This window comes from Schistocerca americana, chromosome 1 (genome assembly GCF_021461395.2).
Source record: "Schistocerca americana isolate TAMUIC-IGC-003095 chromosome 1, iqSchAmer2.1, whole genome shotgun sequence".
Taxonomy (NCBI): Eukaryota; Metazoa; Arthropoda; class Insecta; order Orthoptera; family Acrididae; genus Schistocerca; species Schistocerca americana.
This window is the reverse complement of record NC_060119.1, coordinates 886,744,055-886,764,657: the sequence shown is the minus strand read 5'-3', so window position 1 is coordinate 886,764,657 and position 20,603 is coordinate 886,744,055. Positions and strand designations below refer to the sequence as shown.

General features: G+C 38.9%; 1 protein-coding gene across 1 annotated transcript in view; it reads left to right on the top strand.

Annotated features, from left to right (window-relative positions):
• The first annotated feature begins 1,087 nt into the window (after positions 1-1,087).
• Positions 1,088-20,603, top strand: part of LOC124547364 (pyrimidodiazepine synthase-like) — a 52,411-nt gene continuing 32,895 nt past the window's right edge. Inside the window, exon 1 of the mRNA XM_047125101.1 lies at positions 1,088-1,174. Within this exon, the coding sequence (XP_046981057.1) occupies positions 1,150-1,174 (25 nt within the window). The 5' untranslated portion in view covers positions 1,088-1,149. The remainder of the gene's footprint in view (positions 1,175-20,603) is intronic.

Sequence of the window (20,603 nt, the reverse complement as noted above, 5' to 3'; positions counted from 1 at the left end):
TTGTTCTTTCTTCAGTTATTAGTCTTGTAATTTAACTGCCGGCCGGGTTGGCCGAGCGGTTCTAGGCACTACAGTCAGGAACCGCGCGACCGCTACGGTCGCAGGTTCGAATCCTGCCTCGGGCATGGATGTATGTGCTGTCATTAGGTTAGTTAGGTTTAAGTAGTTCTAAGTTCTAGGGGACCTCGGAAGTCCCATTTGAACCATTTTTTGTAATGTAACTACAAAGTATTTACACAACTAAGTCATATATTTGCACAATAGTTTTGTAGCCTCGAAATGTTATTGATAGTAGCTCTGATGGTCTCCATAAGTTTTGTTGAATACTGTACGTTAAAGATCATATGAAACGACAAGGGGACAGGGAACTGACACACGACTGTAACACATCTAAACATATGAATAAAAATGCCCACTTAATAAAACCTCATTTTATTTAGAAAAATAAACTTTACTAATGCGAGTAGCAATTTCGTATACGATGTAAGTCCATCATTTGTAGGATAGTACGCTCGATTTTCCACGAATTTCTACAGTATATGCTTCAAAATATTGCTTGCTGCAAAACTGAAGAGTACCAGTATCTATAGTTTTATATACCTCCTTAGTGGCAACTTCTTCTTCAACTTCACTTTCGGTCGGGTTTGTTCTTCCTGAATAACTATGAATTCTCACTTCTTCCTTCTTCTAAATTCTTACTTCAAGTGGCCGCAGGAAAACGAAACAGACATATACAGCCACACTCAATACCTAGCCAAAAATTAGTCGCAGTTAGGCAGCCATATTGGTATATATAGCCGATTCGTTGCAAGCCATATGTCAGATTGCTTGGCAATAACGAGCGAACAGCGACCGATCGCAGCGATCTGAGATTTCCCCACTAACGTGCGGTATGCGGACAGATTGCGGAACCTGCTGCGATCCGTCGCTTCTGTGTGCGCCCCTCTATGTCACTCAGCATTTAAAGAAAGAAAAAGCATTTTAGCAGTGTCAGGCTGAACACGGGTGTTTGCTTTGTGCATGACTAAGGAAAGTCCTTGAAGCATCGAGATTAGATACGCACGGTATCTTTATAAGCGCAGCCGACAACGAGTTGCACAGAGAGTCCCGCACACTTTGTTGGACACGTAGTTTTCACGAGAGTCAGTTATGGGTGTGAAGTTCCTGAAAAAGGGTAAGTGGAGTATAACATGGGATTTTAAAACCTTTCGATCAAGGCCCCAATGCAGTTCCACTGCACTGAAGTATTATTGGAAGTAATTTTTGTATGCATGAGCCTAAAGTTTCGGTGACAGGAACGAATACCGAAGCTTCGAGGAATAAAATCTCAGCATACGCCAGAGAATGCGTAATCTGCCCATTTTTACGTTTTTATTCTCAGTATTACAATTAAGACGAATAATACTAGCTTGATGCTAATTTTGCATTCCTGCAAGTAATGACACATCTTTGTTCCATCACTTACTAGTATTATAATTTGATTTTCGAAATGATATGACAGACAGCAGAAGCTTAATGATAATCTTTTGGTTCTGTACTTCCGTGTTATTTTTCTCTATTGTGAATATTTTCTTTCTTTGCTTCATTTTAAAGACAGTTTTTATTCAGTATACGAATCGGAAATATTGTCAAAATAATCTTGCATATCTCCGTTTTTCTATACGTAGCGTTATCATCGACATGCAGTCTGAGAGTGATGCATACCTTCCTTTGTTAACACATATACGGTTAACATTGATAATATTGAACATTCACTGACCAATGTCAAAAGTTCTATGAGTCAGTCACATATTTGTAAAAATATTCCCTTTCATAGCAGCCTAGTTATCAATCGAAAACGTACAACGACAATTGCCTTTCGAAATTAACCTGTGGTCTTGCAATTCCTGTTTGCAAGATATGGTGTATAAAACGAGCAGTAAGTGTTTTATGCCAGTGCTCTTCTTGAAGTGCTGATTCTTTGTGAGAAAATTATCTTCCTTCAGGAATATCAGAATGTTCGAAGTACCGTATTCAGTGGGATATGGTAAATGACAGAAACTAAGAATTTGACCTGTAATTCTGTTTATCCGTTTCGTTTTCTACAACGCAAGTTACGCTCTCTATATAAGCGGCGCATGACAATTGCAGTGACTTCTAAATCAATAAAATTGTACTAAGAAAGGGGTTAAATCCGCAGCATACTGATTGTCAAGTTTAACAGCAATTCATTTAAGGCATGGCACCTTAGTCGCTTTGAATTTTCTAAATTGTATTTTGATATGCAGAATTTAATTCTCGGCTTCCTGGTACCTTTAGCTTCAGCATCAGACAGATCCACATGAGACTGAACAATGGGTATGCATGAGTTAAATTGCTACCTGTAAGTCCAGTAGCTCATATGACAAGACGTTAGTTTCATCGCCAGGATCGAATTGGAAATGGTTATAGGATTCTTCCAGCCGTAAGAACTGAAATTTCTTCTGTCGGTTTCATACTAATCTCGTTTGTTTCTGTTTCCGTAACATTCTACGTATGGTAGAATTAAACGAAGGCGCTTTCTTGCGTTTCTTATTATCTTTTGGTACGCTTTCCTCTTATCGCTTTGGGACTTGATAAGCCTTGGCCTCCTCAAGAATATGTCTCCGTACTTCTGTTTTCTTTTCTCTTGGTAGGTCCTTCCCTTCTGGTTAAATACAGTATACCTTTCACTACTCCTTTCGGCATCCAGTCATCTATCATCCTCTTCATACGTCATACACGGGGTACACTCTGATATTTAATAAATATTACCAAATCTTTCTCTTGTGTAAGCTGTTGTAATTCATGATGCTACCTGATTGTCCAGCCCTCTGCATATCTCACAGGCCCATTGATTTTGCACAGCATTTTTCTTTCAAATGGCCTTATGTTGCTTATATCCGCCTCTGCTGTAGGCCTAGTCCACGAGCCTGAATCATATCTACTAAGTGAACATACAGGGCAATAACGTACTCTTAATTTTGTTAGTCGTATGATCAGAGAATTGTTAAATACCAGTAAGTTGGCATAAGATGCTGTATTTCCTGCTTGTATTCCCTTTCTGATATATTGCTTCATAACATTTTCATTGGTTGAAAGATACACTGATAATAGAAGCTGCTGATACATTTAAAACATATTTAGATGCTTTCAGATCATGTAGTGTTCTCCTAGCGTTAGAATTGGACGATATCGTGTATTTTGTATTATTTTCTTTTGCAGTGAGTCCTTATTTTGGTCCATCGTTTTTATCTAGACAGATTTTTTGATGTTTTTAAGCTATTTCCATAGTTCTTCTAAGATTATTGTATTTGGTCTAAATGCTCTGACTTCGTTTCTTAAGAAGGAAGTCTGTGACTGTCCCCACCAAAGTAGTGTAAGCATAGATTTCCAGTCAACAGTAGACAGTCTATCACCACTACCATCGGATGGCTGTGATATTTTTATGCTGTTTAATTCAGGCTGTTTTCTAGTGTCTCAACGAATTATTATGCCTGAATATGAATATGACAGCCTGCGGAGGCAACCGACTGTAAACATTAGACTCTTATATCTGGTTGTTTGTGTCCATGTGTTTTCTCAGGACTCGCTATGTTTCTGCACACACCAGCTTTACAGGAGTCTAATCTGCTTTTCGACGTTCATTTCACTATGTGTTGAATATAACCTAATTTTTAGTTCGTGTTTCAGTCAAATTACAATCGCTAGAACAATATGAGGATGATTGCTTTCTTGAAAAAAAAACTATTTTCTGGGACTTACTGCTAACGCTGTAGCAGTTACAGGCGAGTATTTCAGTATTTTCACTTCCCAGATTTTATATGCGTTCGATATCAGTAATTGCATTCTAAGATATTGAGTTTTCATCAGTGGATCTCGATTTTTCGGGTAACCCTACGATACACAGTATTCCTCAAGTGCGTTCCACAACTTCGCTGCCACCTGAGCGGACGCTTCTGATGCACGGTGTGGGCTTGCTTTATCCAGGACAGTTCTACAAATCTTCACCCTTTAGTACAGCTCGTGGAATCGTGATCAGAGAACAGACAAACCCTCTGGTTAAGACCTTAAACGGCTTCACATCAGATGACGCAGATTAGTTCCATGCAGTGCTGCATTCGATAGGTAAGTCCAAGATACCAATATAGTTTGAGTTTATTCGTGGCGGCGCTGGCTACCGATAGTGATAGCAGATCCATGTTGTTTGAGCTGCGTCTCTCTAAATCTACATTTACATGACTACTCCACAATTTACACTGTTTCTCTACCGTTTCACTCTAGAACAGCGCGTGGGAAAACTGAATACTTAAATCTTTCCGCTCGAGTTCTGATTTCTTATTTTAATATGATGATCTTTTGTTGCTATGTGGGAGGGTGTAAAAATTATTTTCGTAATCAGAGGAAAAAGTTGGGGGTGAAATTTCGTGGAAAGATCTCTCCGCAACGAAAGACGCCTTTATATTAATGATTGCCACCCCACCCTGCTTATCATATCCCTACACTCTTTCTCCCATTTCGCGACAGTACGAAATGAGCTGCCGGTCCTTGGACGTTTTCGATGTCCTCCGTCAATCCTCTGATAAGCATTCTATACCGCACAGTGATACTCCTTAGCAGAGGACGGACAAGCGAACTGCAGCCAATCTCTTTAGTACTGCCGCCTTTAAGTATTTTGCTCACAAAACGCAGTCTTTGGTTTGTTTTCCCCACATAATTATCTTTGTGTTCATTGCAGTTTAAGTTATTCGTAGTTATAATTCTTAGGTAATTAGTTGAAGTAACAGCCCTTTAGATTCGTGTAGCCGAAATTTAACGGATTCTCTTCAGTACTCACGTGGACTCATTACTTCGTGAGAATAAAGTGCTAGCTGTGTTTCACAAGAATTAAGTATCCTGAATCTGTGCTGATTGTGTGTCAAAAACTCGTTTTCCTAGAGGTAATTCGCAATGTTTGAAAACGTTATATGTACCAAACCCCAACTGCAAATGGGCGTCAGTGATTTGGCTCTATAATTTATCAGACTACTTCTACTTCTTTTCTTTGGTATTGGTGAGACCAGCGCAACTTTATAGTCTGGAAGAGGAACACAGCTCTTGAAGGCAGTTCCGGGAGTGCAACCGATCGTCCGTTTACCATACTCCAGGATATTTCGACAGGACACCGGCCTACCGTCCTCGCGTGAGCCATCTAAGAGCGAAGAAGACTGATCATTCTGCAATTTATTAGTGGGCTGAGTGTATTGTGCGCATGCGTTAAGTTCGTGGTGACACATTGGCCACACTACTTGGCGAGCAGCGCCTACGCTGGTGAAATTGCGGTATTCAGCTGTCACCAGGATTGGCCTTCGCCGTAGCTCTAGGCGTTCTAGGTCGTATTCGTTTATAGCTCTAATTCACAGAAATAAGGCAAGCAGTCGCTGTTTAACAGTCGATGTTTTTCCTGTTCTCGGCGGCCGACGAATTCGTTGGCAACTTGTGTTCCTGGAACTTACTTATGGTTTTCGATCGCACTAGACCAGCGTGTTCGAGGGACTGTTGTCGCCTATCGCTCGAGGACTGGAGGAAACGTTATCGCGCGAACGGCAGAATCGCAGTGTCAGTTACTATAGTATTTCCACAACAGCAAAAAATTTTCATCTTCAGGTACTACTGCGGCATAATTCACTCTCTATGGTGGAAGGATATATCTCGGCGAAAGTTTTTTGTCTTTTAGACGCTTTTTTGAAAATTAGTTGTTAGTTTTCTTACTAGTTCGTAGCTTTTAGTTCGTCATGACCGTTTATGCATTAAATTATTTGTCAACGTTGTTGATTTACAATTCGTGAGCGTAGATCTGTATTGCAATATTAGCTTAGTCTGTTTAGTAGTTCCTCGTTTAAGTAGCGTGCATTTTCGTAGAATTTTTGCGCCAGTTTCATACACATGTCCTTCAATTGTTCTGATTCCGCTTCAGAGTATAGCTTACATCTGCAGTTGGAAAGCTGTGTGGAACATGGAGAGTTCTTGTTAGAGCTCGATGTATACGGTTTGTACACCCTGAAGGACGGATTTTGAGACAGGTTCGCACACAGGATACGCATTTTCAAGCATTGAGGATGAGGCTGCAATATGACCTTAACTACCCTCTGCTCCCCCCCCCCCCCGCCCCCTACACTCTTCCTTGTCGTTGGTCGTTGCACAAAGCGCGCTGACTGCATTTCCTGGAGGCGGATGGTGATATTTCTTGAGGCACTACATGCGAAAAACCCAGTGTCATCAGTATATTGTACTCGTGAGCTCCTCTCTTCCTTTGACTCAAAAAAGAATATGTTAAAAGTTGCGTTCCAAACAGCAAACGCCTAGCAACTGATGAGAACTGCAAAATGCGCAACATTTCCAAATAAAATTAATAAAGTAGGATAGTTGAGTAACTGAAGACGACCAGTATTTATAACTGAAACTGAACAAAGTTTATTTTACGTAATAAAATTGCATTCACTTGCGAATTGTGGCCTCAAAATAAAAGAACTAAAATAAGACCAGTTTTGACAAGAACAATTCGTCTACAAGGTCCATATACAAGGGCTGTTCAAAAAAAAAAAAAAAAAAAAAAAAAAAAAAAAAAAAAAAAAAAAAAAATCCTAATTTTGAGCGTAATTTCGTGTCTTGCAGCGATATGCGGTTAGCGTCCCTGCACACGCCTTTGTTTAATGTGTAACTGCCGGAAGTTTCGTTCTTGTATGTCTGTTATTGTTCATTGCTGTATTGAGTAGAACGTTGTGTTACAGGGGCAACGCGTCTGAATTAAATTTTGCGTGAAGCTCAAGAAAATCTTTACACAGACACACCAAATTACGCAGGACGCCTATAGTGATGAGTGCTTAAGCCGTACTCGGTGTTACGAATGGTTCACATGGTTTAAAAATGGCTGGACGGAAGTTAAAGGTGACCCTCGTTTAGGACGCCCTTCGACGTCTATCGGCGGCACTCACGCAGGAACGTCAACGAAATTGTGCGTGCCAATCGAAGACCAACTATCCGAGAGATTGCAGAAGAGTGTAACATTTCAATTGGATCCTGTCATGAAATCCAGACACAGCATCTTGAAATGCATCGTGTTGCCGCCAAGTTCGTCCCTTGGCTCATCCGTCAAGACCTACCATTCTTGTCGTGTGCTTGTTCTTGCAAGGTCAGTAAGCAATATTTACGTCACAGCAAGCAAGAGTGGGAAAATGGGCGTAAGACAACTACCACTATAAATGAAATGAGCGTTTGGCGCCATTGCCCGGGAGGCCACTTGCGGGGCAGGTCCGGCCGCCTTGGTGCAGGTCTTATTACATTCGACGCTATATTGGGCGACCTGTGCGCCGGATGGGGATGAAATGATGATGAAGACAGCACAATACACAGTCCCTGAGCGGAAAAAATTCCCGACCCAGCAAGGAATCGAACGCGGACCCCTCGGACGGTAATCCGTCACGCTGACCACTCAGCTATCGGGGGTGGACTCTATAACTATACAATAAGTACTACTTTTGGCGAATAGCTAATCAAAATAACGTACTTCTCCTTGATTCCTGGTCTGTGTACAGAATTCATACTCCTTTGGAGCAAACTATTCCTCCTGAAAAATATGTGACATTGCAGTTATATCACCTGGAACTCCTGGACAAATTCAGCCTTAAACAATAGCTAGTTTCACGATAATATCCAAGCCAGACTGTTTCGCGTTCGGTTGCATGTCATCACATACCATCAATTCTCATCACCCCGTTGCTTCAATATTATTCCACATGCATTTCTTAGGAGTGGATGCCTACCGGAACGTCCTGCACGGCTTGTAACTCCCAAGAAGTTCGCCGTCGATCCTGATGGTGCGAACCTTGGTGATCATTGTAACGCGCCATTTTTCATTCGGTCTTCATGGTGCAAGTTAATGTCTTGTTTTGAGCATTTCTCGAACGTCGTCAATGTCTATTTTGTGAAATTTAATACCTTCATCCCTTAGAAATTAATCTCTGCACCTTCCGAAAACTCATTTTCTGTCGCCCTCCTGATGCACAAGGTGGATCATTAGCAGCTAAAATTTTTTCTGTCATTATTGTTAACACAGTACTTTCAGATGAGCCTTATAAAAGATTCAACTTGCGACCTTGCACTCAGGGGGTTCCTTGTGAGTTGCAAATTTCACCTGAAGCATCGTTGGTGAAAATCATTGGCCTTATGTGCTGACTTTTGTGACATTTTTCAGGTCTCTTATGCACATTGGCAATTGGTAGGATTTTAGAGGCGTAAGCCAAAGCTTTGTCGAAATAACTACAGAGTCTAATTTCCATACCGACTGCACTTGTTGGAAGACAACAAAGACTTTCCCACTTCTACTGCTGATGTCTGCATCCTACACCCCTTTTATTAGAGATAAAACTTCCGAGATACGGAAACTGGTCTACATCTTATTGTACCGTCGGTCACAGATTAATTTGAGTAGATACGTTTCTGCTTCTTTCGCAAATTGTTTTGATCTTATCGCCACTTATTGTTTTCGATATAGAACTGCTCACTCCATCCAGCATAGTAGTCATTAGTGGTAAACTTATGAACATTATTTTTAGCTTAAGTAATTCTCATGTTGACTGAATGGCCTTTAAATTGTAGGTGTAAATTTGGACTGTAAATTAACGTTAAACCACCTCACAGAGTTTTTGTTTATGAAATTCAGAGAAGTTACGTATACCTCGGCATTAATTTTTTTGATGCACTACGGCGTCAACCACCTATCATCGCAATAAAGATTTTATGAACGTCTTACAAAGTTGGGTGAAAAAAGGCTTTTATGCAATGAAATATTTCATAGACTGTACAAAAGAAGGCCTAAAACTTCGACTTTTACTGTATGTAAATTTATGTGTCAACTGATATGTTATTATGGTTATCAATATTACTATGATTTATAGTTATGTAACTTACACTGAGCTTAGTTCTCAATATAGTATTTATTGTTATGAAGGTTACATTATTTTACGTAGCACTGTGCGTTAGTTACTTTGTACAAACTATGATGAGATCGACAGCATGTACGCCGCTAAAAGATGGATAGATAAACTTAAAAACTGAAAATCAAATTAATCAATAGATCACTAACGTTAAAAGCATCTGACCTGTACAGTAACACCTCTGTTGTTTCCATGTATGATGACACTTCGACTGTTTTCAATGCTAGAAGACCTTGCCTCGACAATATCAGTTAACACTAAGAGCATATATATCATGTGCACATTAGATATTGGTTATCTGACAGTATTATGTGTTCTTAGTAAGTTATATGAATTATATATTCATTTCACCAAATTTGGTACGTGTATCCAAGACTGCCAAGCAACAATTCTGTGCAGTTCTGTGGCGGGAAAAACCACCTACCTATTATAGTTCAGGAGATAAGACGTTATAAACAATGAGACGGGTGAAAAAGTGCATCATCATGCATGAAGTTTAAATTTATTACTTCCGTGCTACTAATTCTGTTCACAATAAATTGCACAGATAGTATCCAAAAAATGGTTCAAATGGCTCTGAGCACTATGGAACTTAACATCTGAGGTTATCAGTCCCCTAGAACTTAGATCTACTTAAACCTAACTAACCTAAGGACATCACACGCATCCATGCCCGAGGCAGGATTCGAACGTGCTGAAACATCCCCTTTGAACAATTATACAAGACTGTGCTTAAACTGACACACAATATTTTGTTAGCGCAACGCAATCTTACTTTCAAAATTCCCTACAAAAGAATGGCCCTGACTAACATTAAACTATACCTTTCACAAATCACTTACCTCACAAAAATCTTCGCTGCTCAAGCTACTGCAATACAGCGAGCGCCACTACTGCCAGCTAAATAAAAGATTCAAACTATGGAAGGCACTAACTACTGATAGGGATAGTTAGCAAATGAAAGATATTAATAGAGAACAAACAATGTATTTACCTTGATATCATCATATATAAATATAGCAGTTCATGACAAATTTCAAAACTCCGCCATCTCTCTCCCCACATCCACCACTGCTGGCGGCTCACCTCCAACTGCGCAACGCTACGCGCTGTTCACATCCAGCTGCCGCTGCCCAACACTACAATGGCAGACAACAATGCAAACTAGCCACAGACTGCACACAGCACAGCCAGTGATTTTCATACAGAGGTGGCGTTACCAATAAAAAAACCTAAACAGCCTACTTACATAGCAGTGATTTTCAAACAGAGGTGGCGTTACCAATAAAAAAACCTAAACAGCCTACTTACATAGCCCCCATGCTACGCACAAAAATTTTTACAAATTGGATTGGGCAGTGGCCAATACAGATTTGAAAAAAAATTTTCATAATTACAATAACAAAGAAATCAAATGCATACACTTATTGATACAATGTTGGTCAAAAGCTAAAAATTTCTCACAGTCCATAAAGACAGTCCACATTGTTCATCATAGTAAAAATGCAGAGTTTTTCTCAAAGTCTGAGCAGTAAAAGAAAATGCACATAGAAGTAGTGGATTTCCATGCAGTCTTGAAGAAGTAGTGTTGTCCTTCCAACGGAAAGACAGTGCTGACTCTTGACATGCAGACAGGTAATGGGCCACAACATAGCAAACCCACAGCAGAGTCATTCGACGTTTTGAAGAATATTGGTAGGTAGGTCATCACAGAACAGACCCACTGTAGTCCTGGTAGAGATTACGGTATTGGTGGGCCACCAGAGGTGCAGACCCACTGCAGGCCTTGTAGAAATAATGGTACTGGTGAGTCAGCAAAGGTGTAGACCCACTGTAGTCCTTGTAGAAATGGCCAGCAGCCATCTGTTGCGACTGCACAGGTGCACAATCACCATCGAAGACTCTTGCAGAGAATATAGCAAGTCCATAAACCACCACTTGTGCACTCACAAAGTGTTTGGAATTGTCCTTAGAACCAGCAATGCTGTTATCCAGTCCCTTGCTGAATTATTAACACACGTGCAAACACTAACAGTCCCTACTTCTCACATATTGTCCATATACTATGACCAACAGAAACGTGTGCAGTGAAATGTAACTTAATTTGAAGAACTGGTGTCTGTACAATTATAAAATTACAACATGAAAATACAATTACAAAGGTACAAAATACATCATTAAAGAACGTAACAATACAGATAACATTTGTAGTAACACAGGCTTTACAAAAGAATAGAAATAAACATATACATCAGTGGAATTATGACATGAGTACATACATAAAGGATCACAATAACTTTTGAAACATCAACTTCACACATGAGCATTGAACAGAACAGAATTAATAATGTCTAACATCTTTACAAAGTAAATAACATATTATCAATGCCAATTATATTCGAGGATAACAGTATTCCTCATCATAGTGAATGTAGCTTAATATTAAAAGAAGAAAAAATTCTATGAAACTACACAGAGACAGGAAGAAAACAAATACACAAGGGTACACAAACACATAGTGGGATAACACCAATAGGAAAGGACAGGGTTCGTTTTCAGTGTAACATTTGGTACTGCAGTCCAACCCAAAACTTCATATATCTTTCCTCTTATTTCATCCTTTGTTTCCACCAAAAAAATTCTATCTAAGCATGCTTTCTGTATTTATATGTTCACACATTTCTTACCTCAACATTTATTTCCAAGAAAATCCTACCTAAACCTGTTTTCTCAATGCATTTCTTCCAATTCATCGCAACTCATTCTCTTAGAGGCTACCCCCTCTTAAGCTAACTTAAATCTACTGAGCTCAGATGCTAAACTAAGGGACGAGGCAATGCAGCAGCACAAAATAAGTAACACAAACAGCAATGACCAAAAAATTGGAAAATTGCAAAGCAAGCTACAGTAAATCTAAATTACCAAGCAATGCAACATTACAACTAATATGAGCCAATGTGCAGCAACAAAAAAATAAATCTGGCTTAGCAGAGTAACACAAATTAAAGTTCAGTAGCACTATGCCTGGCAAACAGCAGCTTATATCTAAACATGACATAGCTCAAGCAGAAAATATAGTACACTAAAGATAACAATGCAGATAAGGGAAATGTATAATCACATCTTAATGTCTAAGTAATTAAAGTGGTGCACCACAACAACTTATTGTAAAAGAAATATTACCATGTACTTGAAAAGAATATTATGTATGCAGTTACTGTTACTAGTCCCCTCTTATTGTTCTTTCCTTTCCAAGTGCTCCTTTTTTGAAGAATGTGGATCACAAAATTATTATTTAATAGATCTGTTGACAGAAAGAGTTCACATTAGCAAATGCATCTAAGTTTATTTTATAAAACTAATGCTGTAACACAGCTGGAAAACAGGTATCAAATGAAATAAGCAATTACGCAAACCAAAGCATAAAAATATCATTCAATAGTCATGTGACATTTCATAAGTTAGTAGCTCTCAACTCTCATAGAAAGACACTTGTCATAATCAGGTGTGCAGATGTACGAATATTTCCCATCAATTCATAAGCATTGCAGTAATTAGCACAAAGTACAAGTAATCATATGTTTTCAGGTAATGAGCGTGTAATATTTGCGATGCTTTCTACAAAGGAATGTCAATAGCAAGGTTAATGGAAGTAATGAGGGTGTCGCATTTGCAATATTTTCCCTAAAGGAATGTCAATGGCGAGGATAAATGCCTGCCTTTTTTCTTTTTTTTCTACCTGTGTTTCCGGAAAGGCACACCGTAATGGCTTGTTCTCCAGGTGTTTGACACAGCTGCGTGCCCACGACGCATTACATGCAGGTGGTCACTTAACTTTCTTACGGAAATATTTACGACACCAGTTTCCGCTACAGTGACAGTCTCATATAAAAATATTTCACAGGTCAAGAATTTGGGTTACACATCTGTAGAAACAAAATCATATAAATATAACAGTGTCCAAAAAATTTTCGCCTGCATTGTGATACATTCACGCATTTACACACATGTCATAACTCTTAAAGCACGATTCTTGGTTTCCAACATACTGTTTCACAAGTCAAGAGTCCCTACCCACTATTCATTACTCCTTACTTATTACACATATACATATCCATCGACACTCATCAATATTTCGTCATTATAAATATGAAGCATAATCAAATAACTCATATAGCCTCAGCCTATTAATCATAAACATACCTCAGCAGCATAATACACATCGTCGTCGTAAAAATAACATCATAACACCTCAGTCAAATCTCAAAATCGTCGTAGCTTCCTCCAATAATTAAAAAAATTCTCTGCTCATGTCAAAAGTGTCATCTGCCTCAAACGTACTTTAAAAATCATGAATCCATACCAAATACATCATTCAAAGCTCTCATAGTATCACAGTGGTTCCAAAAAAAATATGAACAGTTCACACAGTACAGACAAAATACAATTTCGTAAGTGTGAAGTAATCCAACTCTGTAATTGCGTAAACATATGTCACTGATGTAGTAAAAAACATGTTTATCTCTCAGTTAAATGATCAGATAGCTGTGTAATTTGTGTGTTAGAGAAATATGGTACCGATGTGTAAAGTTGTATAAGCAAATACCATATGAGCTAGGGTTCCTTGTGGTTGCCACACACATGGTACACAAAGTAAGCGTGTACCCCCTTGAGGATTAATGTAATTATACCCTCAGGTGTTACAGATTACACCAATGGAATGAAATATATCACGGAAAACTTTCTTTGCAATTCAAAAATCTTTAAAAATAAATGTTTTAAGTATAAAATTGATCACTCAAATACGTGTACTGTAGCGCTAAACTGTGCGTCTTGTAACATAATCTCTGTGGAAGTGTCGTAGTTATCGTCCTCCGAAAGCTAAGTTCTGCAGAAGTCAATGTACTTACCTCATGATAAACAAAAGTGAAATGCTTTGCGTATAGATATCATAGTTATTATGCTTATTGGCGTGATGAAGAAAGTACTGTACAGTAACGTATTGTTGTGCCACGAAAAAGGCTGTCTCATTGTTGCTATACCACAAAAGTTACTACTAAAACATGTTTTTCTTTCCAGAAGAATTCAGAAAACTGTGCAGATATAAAACAGAAACACCGCAAAAGCAACATTGTAAATTGTCACTCATTAGTAGTGTCGTGATAAAAATCGTGTAGCTGTCACATAAACTAACCTCTGTGTCATCTGGTATCTCTCAGAAAGCACTTTAAATTCAGAATTTATTTTCAAATAAACCAAAATGTTGCATTAAAATCTCATTAGCAGTACTGGTAAATGTTCTAAGTATGTGAGCCTTATAGTCGTTACGTAATCGTGCAACAAACAAGCAAGAATGTACACACACAATAACACTGTGACGTCTGTTCACTATAACAATGCATTCGTCATTTCTGTTTAAATAAGTTCTCTTGGTTCTTGATTGGATATTTAACTTCAAACATTGTTGTATGTTAACAGGTTCTAAGTCTGACAAAGCATATTAGTAATGTGAAGCGAAAAATTTTATGACAAAGACTAAGTTAAAAAGCAGATTATCTTTCAATAAACGGTTTTACATGTGAAATGTGGTGTAAACCTTTACTCTTCCTAGTACGCAGAGTTTCAACTTCAACGCAATTATCATGTGGTATACGTCGGATTCTGTAAGGTCCGTTGTAAACTAGAAAGAATTTGTGACTCAAGTGTTTCTTCTTATGTGACAATGAATGAGCTTTAATGAGAACTTTCTGACCAATATACAACTTCTTTGCATTTGCTTTACCGTGTAGTTTTCTCCTTTTGTCTGCTGCAGATTTTATATTTTTAAGAGTCAAATCAATTATGTCTTTGTGTCGAAGTTTACGTATATTCGGGAAAGGTACAAGCTCTCTGATTCTGTTCGGTGGTTCTTCATTCTTCAGTACAAGAGTAGGTGGTAAAGCAGTGGAGTCGTGAGGCATTTCATTCAGCACGTTTTGAAATAAGTGTAAATATCTGTCCCAATGCTGATGCTTTCTGTGACAATAAAGTCTGCAAAGCTTATTGATTTCTTTCATAATCCGTTCGGAGGGGTTACAATGTGGTGAGTACAATGAAATAAAAACAGGTTTGATTTTATGGTTGCGAAGCATGCGTGACCAAACAGCAGATCTGAATTGCGGTCCGTTATCTGAAATGACTTTACTAACGTGTCCAACTTCACGTAAGAAATTTTTAACAAAGGCGTTGGATACAGACCGTCCAGTGGCTTTACGTAACGGAGTGAAGGAAACAAATTTTGAAGGAAGTTCAACAGCGACTAGAACGTACGAAAATCCATTGGATGTTCTGACAAGCGGTCCCAAGAGATCAACAGCCGCAAATTCTTTTAATTTAGAAGGAATAATAGGAAACAACGGAGCACGATGTGAGACAGTAGGTGGTTTCGCCTTTTGACAAAGTTTACAAATAGACAAGACTCTTCGAATTCTTTTTTCCATATTGTTAAAATAACAAGTCGTTCGAAGAATATGATAACATTTTCGTGGACCAAAATGTGCATAGCTGAAATGAATGTACCAAATGAGCTTATTAACAAAATTGTCTGGAATGCAAAGTACCCATAGCTTGTCATCAACAGTGCAGCGTTTGAAGAGTATGTTGTTTCTAACCAGGTAATAATGCCGAATCTGTGTGTGTGTCTTTTCATGCCATTTGCTCTTGATGTCTTTCCAAATCGGATCTTTATCTTGTTCATGAGCAATGTCCTTTAAAGATGTGGTGATGAAGTTTTCAAAGGCGACTTTCTGAATGTAAAGAATACTGAAATTTTTCTCGAGGTTGCCTTCTGTGTTACTTTTCTCAAGCCCAGCCGGTGCGCGTGACAGTGCGTCCGCAACAATGTTCTCCTTGCCGGGAATGTAGACTATTGTGAAGCGGAATTCTTGCAGAAACAATGCCCAACGTTTTAACCTGTCATGATTTAATTTTTGAAAACATAAGAAATTGTAATGCACGATGATCACTGTACACTTTTACGTGCTTACCAGAAAGAAAGAAACGGAATTTGTTAAATGCCCAAACGATAGCTAAAGCTTCTAATTCAGTAACGGAATAATTTTTTTCAGATTTTGTTAGCACTCGGCTAGCAAAAGCAATGGTTTTCTGAATGGTAGTGTCATTTTCTATGGCTTCTTGAAATAAATGGGTACCAAGACTGACTTTAGAAGAATCCGTGCTAAGGCAGAAATCTTGTGACAGATCTGGATGAGCTAAGATTGGCGCGTGAAGTAACCCTTCTTTCAAAGAATTGAATTCCAACTGTGCTTGTTCGTCCCAGTTCCAAATAGTATTTTTTCCAGTGAGAGAACAAAGTTTTGGTGTAACAAGAATTTGCATATTCAGAAAACGACGGTAAAAATTTACGAGACCTAGAAAACTGCGGACTTGTCTTTTTGTGGATGGAACTGGAATGGCTCTGATTGCTTCTAACTTTTCAGGATCCGGCTGAATGCCTTCAGAAGAAATAATATGTCCCAAAAACCTCACCTTTGACCTACCGAATTCAGACTTTTCCAAGTTAACTGTAATTCCAGATTCTGCAAAAATACGTAACAAACTGTTGAGGATGCGATTATGTAGTTCCCATGAAGCTTCTGCTATTAGAATATCGTCCACATATAAGGTGAGGTGACGTTTTAAGAACTCAGGTAATATGGAATTTAGCCCGCGAATGAATGCTGCTGAAGAAATGTTCAAACCAAAGGGAAGTTTCCGAAACTGATAACAAACGCCGAAACAAAGGAAAGCTGTGTATTTTCTACATTCTGGATGAAGTTCGATCTGATAAAAGCTGGATCTGAGATCAATGGAAGACAACACTTTTACACCATCAAAATTTTGAAGAAGTTCTTCCAATGTTTGCGGTCTGTCTGTTTCAGGAATAATGATCGTATTGATTTGTCTCGAATCTAAGACAAGCCTGATCGATCCATTTTTCTTCTCAACAACATGTAATGGATTGTTGTATGAGCTTACTGCAGGCTCAATAACGCCCTCGTCGAGCATAGATTGTATTTCTGTTCTAACACGGTCCCTATAATGTGCTGGAATTACATATGGTCTAACACAAAATTTAGTATGCTCACGAATACGAAATTGGTATTGAAATCCCTTGATTGTTCCTGTTTTGTGAGTAAAAACTGTGGAATGTGCTTGTAAAATCTCAAAAAGGTCTTGCCTATCATTGTCATTACAATTCTCAATTGTTTGAATTTTATTCTGAATTAACTCATTAGTATCAAATGCGCCATCGATATCACTCCTGTCAGTACTTGCAGAGTGATTGTTAGTGTCAAGTTCCGTCGAAAATTCCGAACTGTTGTCTAACAGGAGGTAAAGACGATTAATTTCTTCGTCATGGTTTGAGAGCCAATCTTCAAATTTCAAAGCTTTTGACTTACCTTCTTTCTCTAAACCTATTTCAGCATCGTGAAAGTTTAAGATTGCTTTGAATTCATTCAAAAAGTCTACTCCCAATATAATTTCCGTCGACAATAATGGAACAATGAGAAAGCTCATAGAGAAGCTGTGGCTTTGACAATAGAATTCTAAGTTGGTTTGTTGGCGTACATCTACACTTTTCCAAAGATTGCACCCTGTAATTTAATCTTACGTAACGGAAGTGTGGGACAATCGTTCGATTTGTTGCATTTGCTAAAGGCTGTTTCACTGAGATGGGACTGCTAGAGTCAAGTACTGCCGTAAATTTTACGTCATTTACTGTAATGTGAATCACAGGATATGCAATATTGTTATGTTTTATGTCGTGTTCCTGGAGTAAGATGTCCCTAATGTCTTCCATTTTTACGTAATTACTAGCTACGGCAGCTGCGTCGTTAGCGTCATAAGAACGTTTTGTGGCTGCCAGCGGTGTGAGTCATTGCCTATTGTCTCTTTGTTGGCGAGCGTCGTTATTGGGATTTGGAGACCTAACTTCTACAAATTCACCGTGACGAGAGGGCCCTGCCCTGTTTAAATCCCGCCAGTTCTGATGCAATTCAGGTCTGTCGTTACGATCACATCGTCTGTCGTCATGTCAGTAGATTCCATAGTTTCTTTCTCGTCGGTCACATGGTGGAGAATTTCTCCCTGAATCGTAACTGCGCGCTGGTCCGTTGCGTCTGAAGTTATTCTGTCTCCCTTGATCATAATTGTTTTTGTTCCCATATTGTCTGTTTCTATGGTAATCTCTGTCATATTCATTACTACGGAAATGCGATCTTTCTCTGTAACAAGTATTACTCTGCCAGTGGTTGTCATACGGGTGGTGTCTATTTCGGTCACGATTTGCGTTGTAAGAATAGACCTGTCGTGTCCAGTTATTGTTTCTGTCGTCACGGAATTGTGACGGATGTGACCTGTAGTGATTGTTTTCCTGTTTTCGCATCCCGCGACTGTCTGTGTCGATTTCTAATTCTTGTAACAGTCCCTGAAAAGTTTCAATGTCGTCTTTGCAACGTCCAGCTAAAATAATATGTCGTAAATATTCAGGCAATTTCATTAAGCAAATGCGGATGAGTTCTGAAGGGCTGTATGGGTTTGACAGGTACTGATTCTTGTGCAACATGTCTTCAAAATATTTCACAAGACTGGAGAATTCAGATTGTTCGAAATGTTTCATCATTATGATACCATGTTTTACTCGGTCTTGTGTGGCTTGAGACCAATATGCTGAGAGGAAGGCATGGTAAAATTCTCCTTCACTGTGGCAATCGTGAATGACCGATCGCATTCTTACAGCTGGTTCATTCTCTAAGTAGCCACACATAAATTCTAATCTGTGCTCCAATGACCAGTTGGGAGGAAAACAATGAGAGAATTGATGGAGCCATGCTTGTGGATGAATGTCGTTGCCAGAATTCTTAAATGTTTTGAATTTACGTGTAGTAATGAACAGCTTATAGTCAAAATCATCATGTCGGCGAGTCGCATATCGGTCATTGTTAGGTCGTGTCGGCCGTTCCATCTCAAAATTCGGTGCACATTGCCAATTTCTTTCATAACTTCCGAAATGCCCTGTGTTATTATTTTGCGGCTTTTCCGTATTTCTAAGTCCCTCTTCCCGTGTTGGAGCGCGAGTGTCCTCTGAAATACGTAATTCTTGTATTACCTGTGTCAGCTGATCTTGTACTTCCCGGATTTCTCTTTGGTGTTGTGTATTAATTTGATTCTGATTTTGTTTGAATTTCCTAATTTGTTCATACTCTTCCGTGTCATTAAAGACTACCGGTCTTGCGTCAATCAGATTATCATCTACCTTCGTAGATAAATTAGTGAACTGATCCAAAAGTTCGGCTACTTTCTCCGATAGTGTACTTATTTCCTCAGTGTGTTTTTCTGAACCAAATTTCAGAGTATCTACTGTGTCCTTAAAGTTTTCCTGAGTTTTTGCAAGTTGCGTAACCGAATCGGTAGATGCAACTGAGTCAAATTTAGCTTGCAAGGTCTCATGATTTTCATGAACAACAATTTGCAGTTCTTTTATGGCTGCTTCGTGATTCTGTAATGCATTTTCATGCCGCGAAAAAATAGGTTGAAAATGCTCACAAATTTGAGTTTTTACGCCATTACAGACTTTTTGACATTTCGATTCAATGTTATGTAACTCAGTAGTTAAATCTTCACGCGTTTGTTCAAGAGTTTGTTCCAATGAGTCTAACTTTTGAAGCTGTTGCTGTGTTTGTCTCTGATTTTGTTCCATTGTGTCTAACTTTTTGAGATTTTGTTCCACTGTGTCTAACTGTTGCTGTGTTTGTCTCTGGTGTTGTTCCATTGTGTCTAACTTTTTGAGATTTTGTTCCACTGTGTCTAACTGTTGCTGTGTTTGTCTCTGGTATTGTTCCATTGTGTCTAACTTTTCAAGCTTTTGTCCCATTTGTTGCATTAATTGTAATAACAATGCACTGGTGTCTGAAACATGTTCCTCAGTGCTTTTCGGCAGTGAAGTTGCACCGGCAACATTCACATTTTGACAAGCGGAAAATGTGTCTTGACTCATTTGAGAAAACGGTGAGAACCCAAAACCTGAGTCTGCAGTGTTTGCAATATTGTGTTCTGTCATTCCCGATTCCTGAGGCGAGCTGTTGCCGACCAATCGATCGATAACGCTTCCCTGTTCACTACCTGTTTCACTGTCTACACCATTGTTTGCCGCCCGCTCCATTTCCCTATGCGCAATTACCAAATTACTACTTTGAACATTAGTTAATTCATTACTCTGCGGCGCTAACACACTGCCTTCGTCTTCACTGTCATTTCTCAGTTTACTTTGGAGCCTAGTATTACGTTTTTCACACGCCATTATTGTCACACTATTTCACACGATAACACAGAAAAGCACAATTTGAAGAGCAAAATAAAATAACATAGCAATGGAAATAATGTCTACTTAATTGCCAGCGCAGCTGCGAAATACTTGGTGCAAATCTACATGCATGCCACAACTGTTTTACTGTACAACAATGAAAAACTACAACTACAAAGGAAATTCTCTCTATGATTACGCGCTACCAATAAACCTAGGCTACACCAATTACACAAACTACAAGAAAAAAAAATCAGAAGATTCCAGTGAGGTATCCTAGGCTAAGG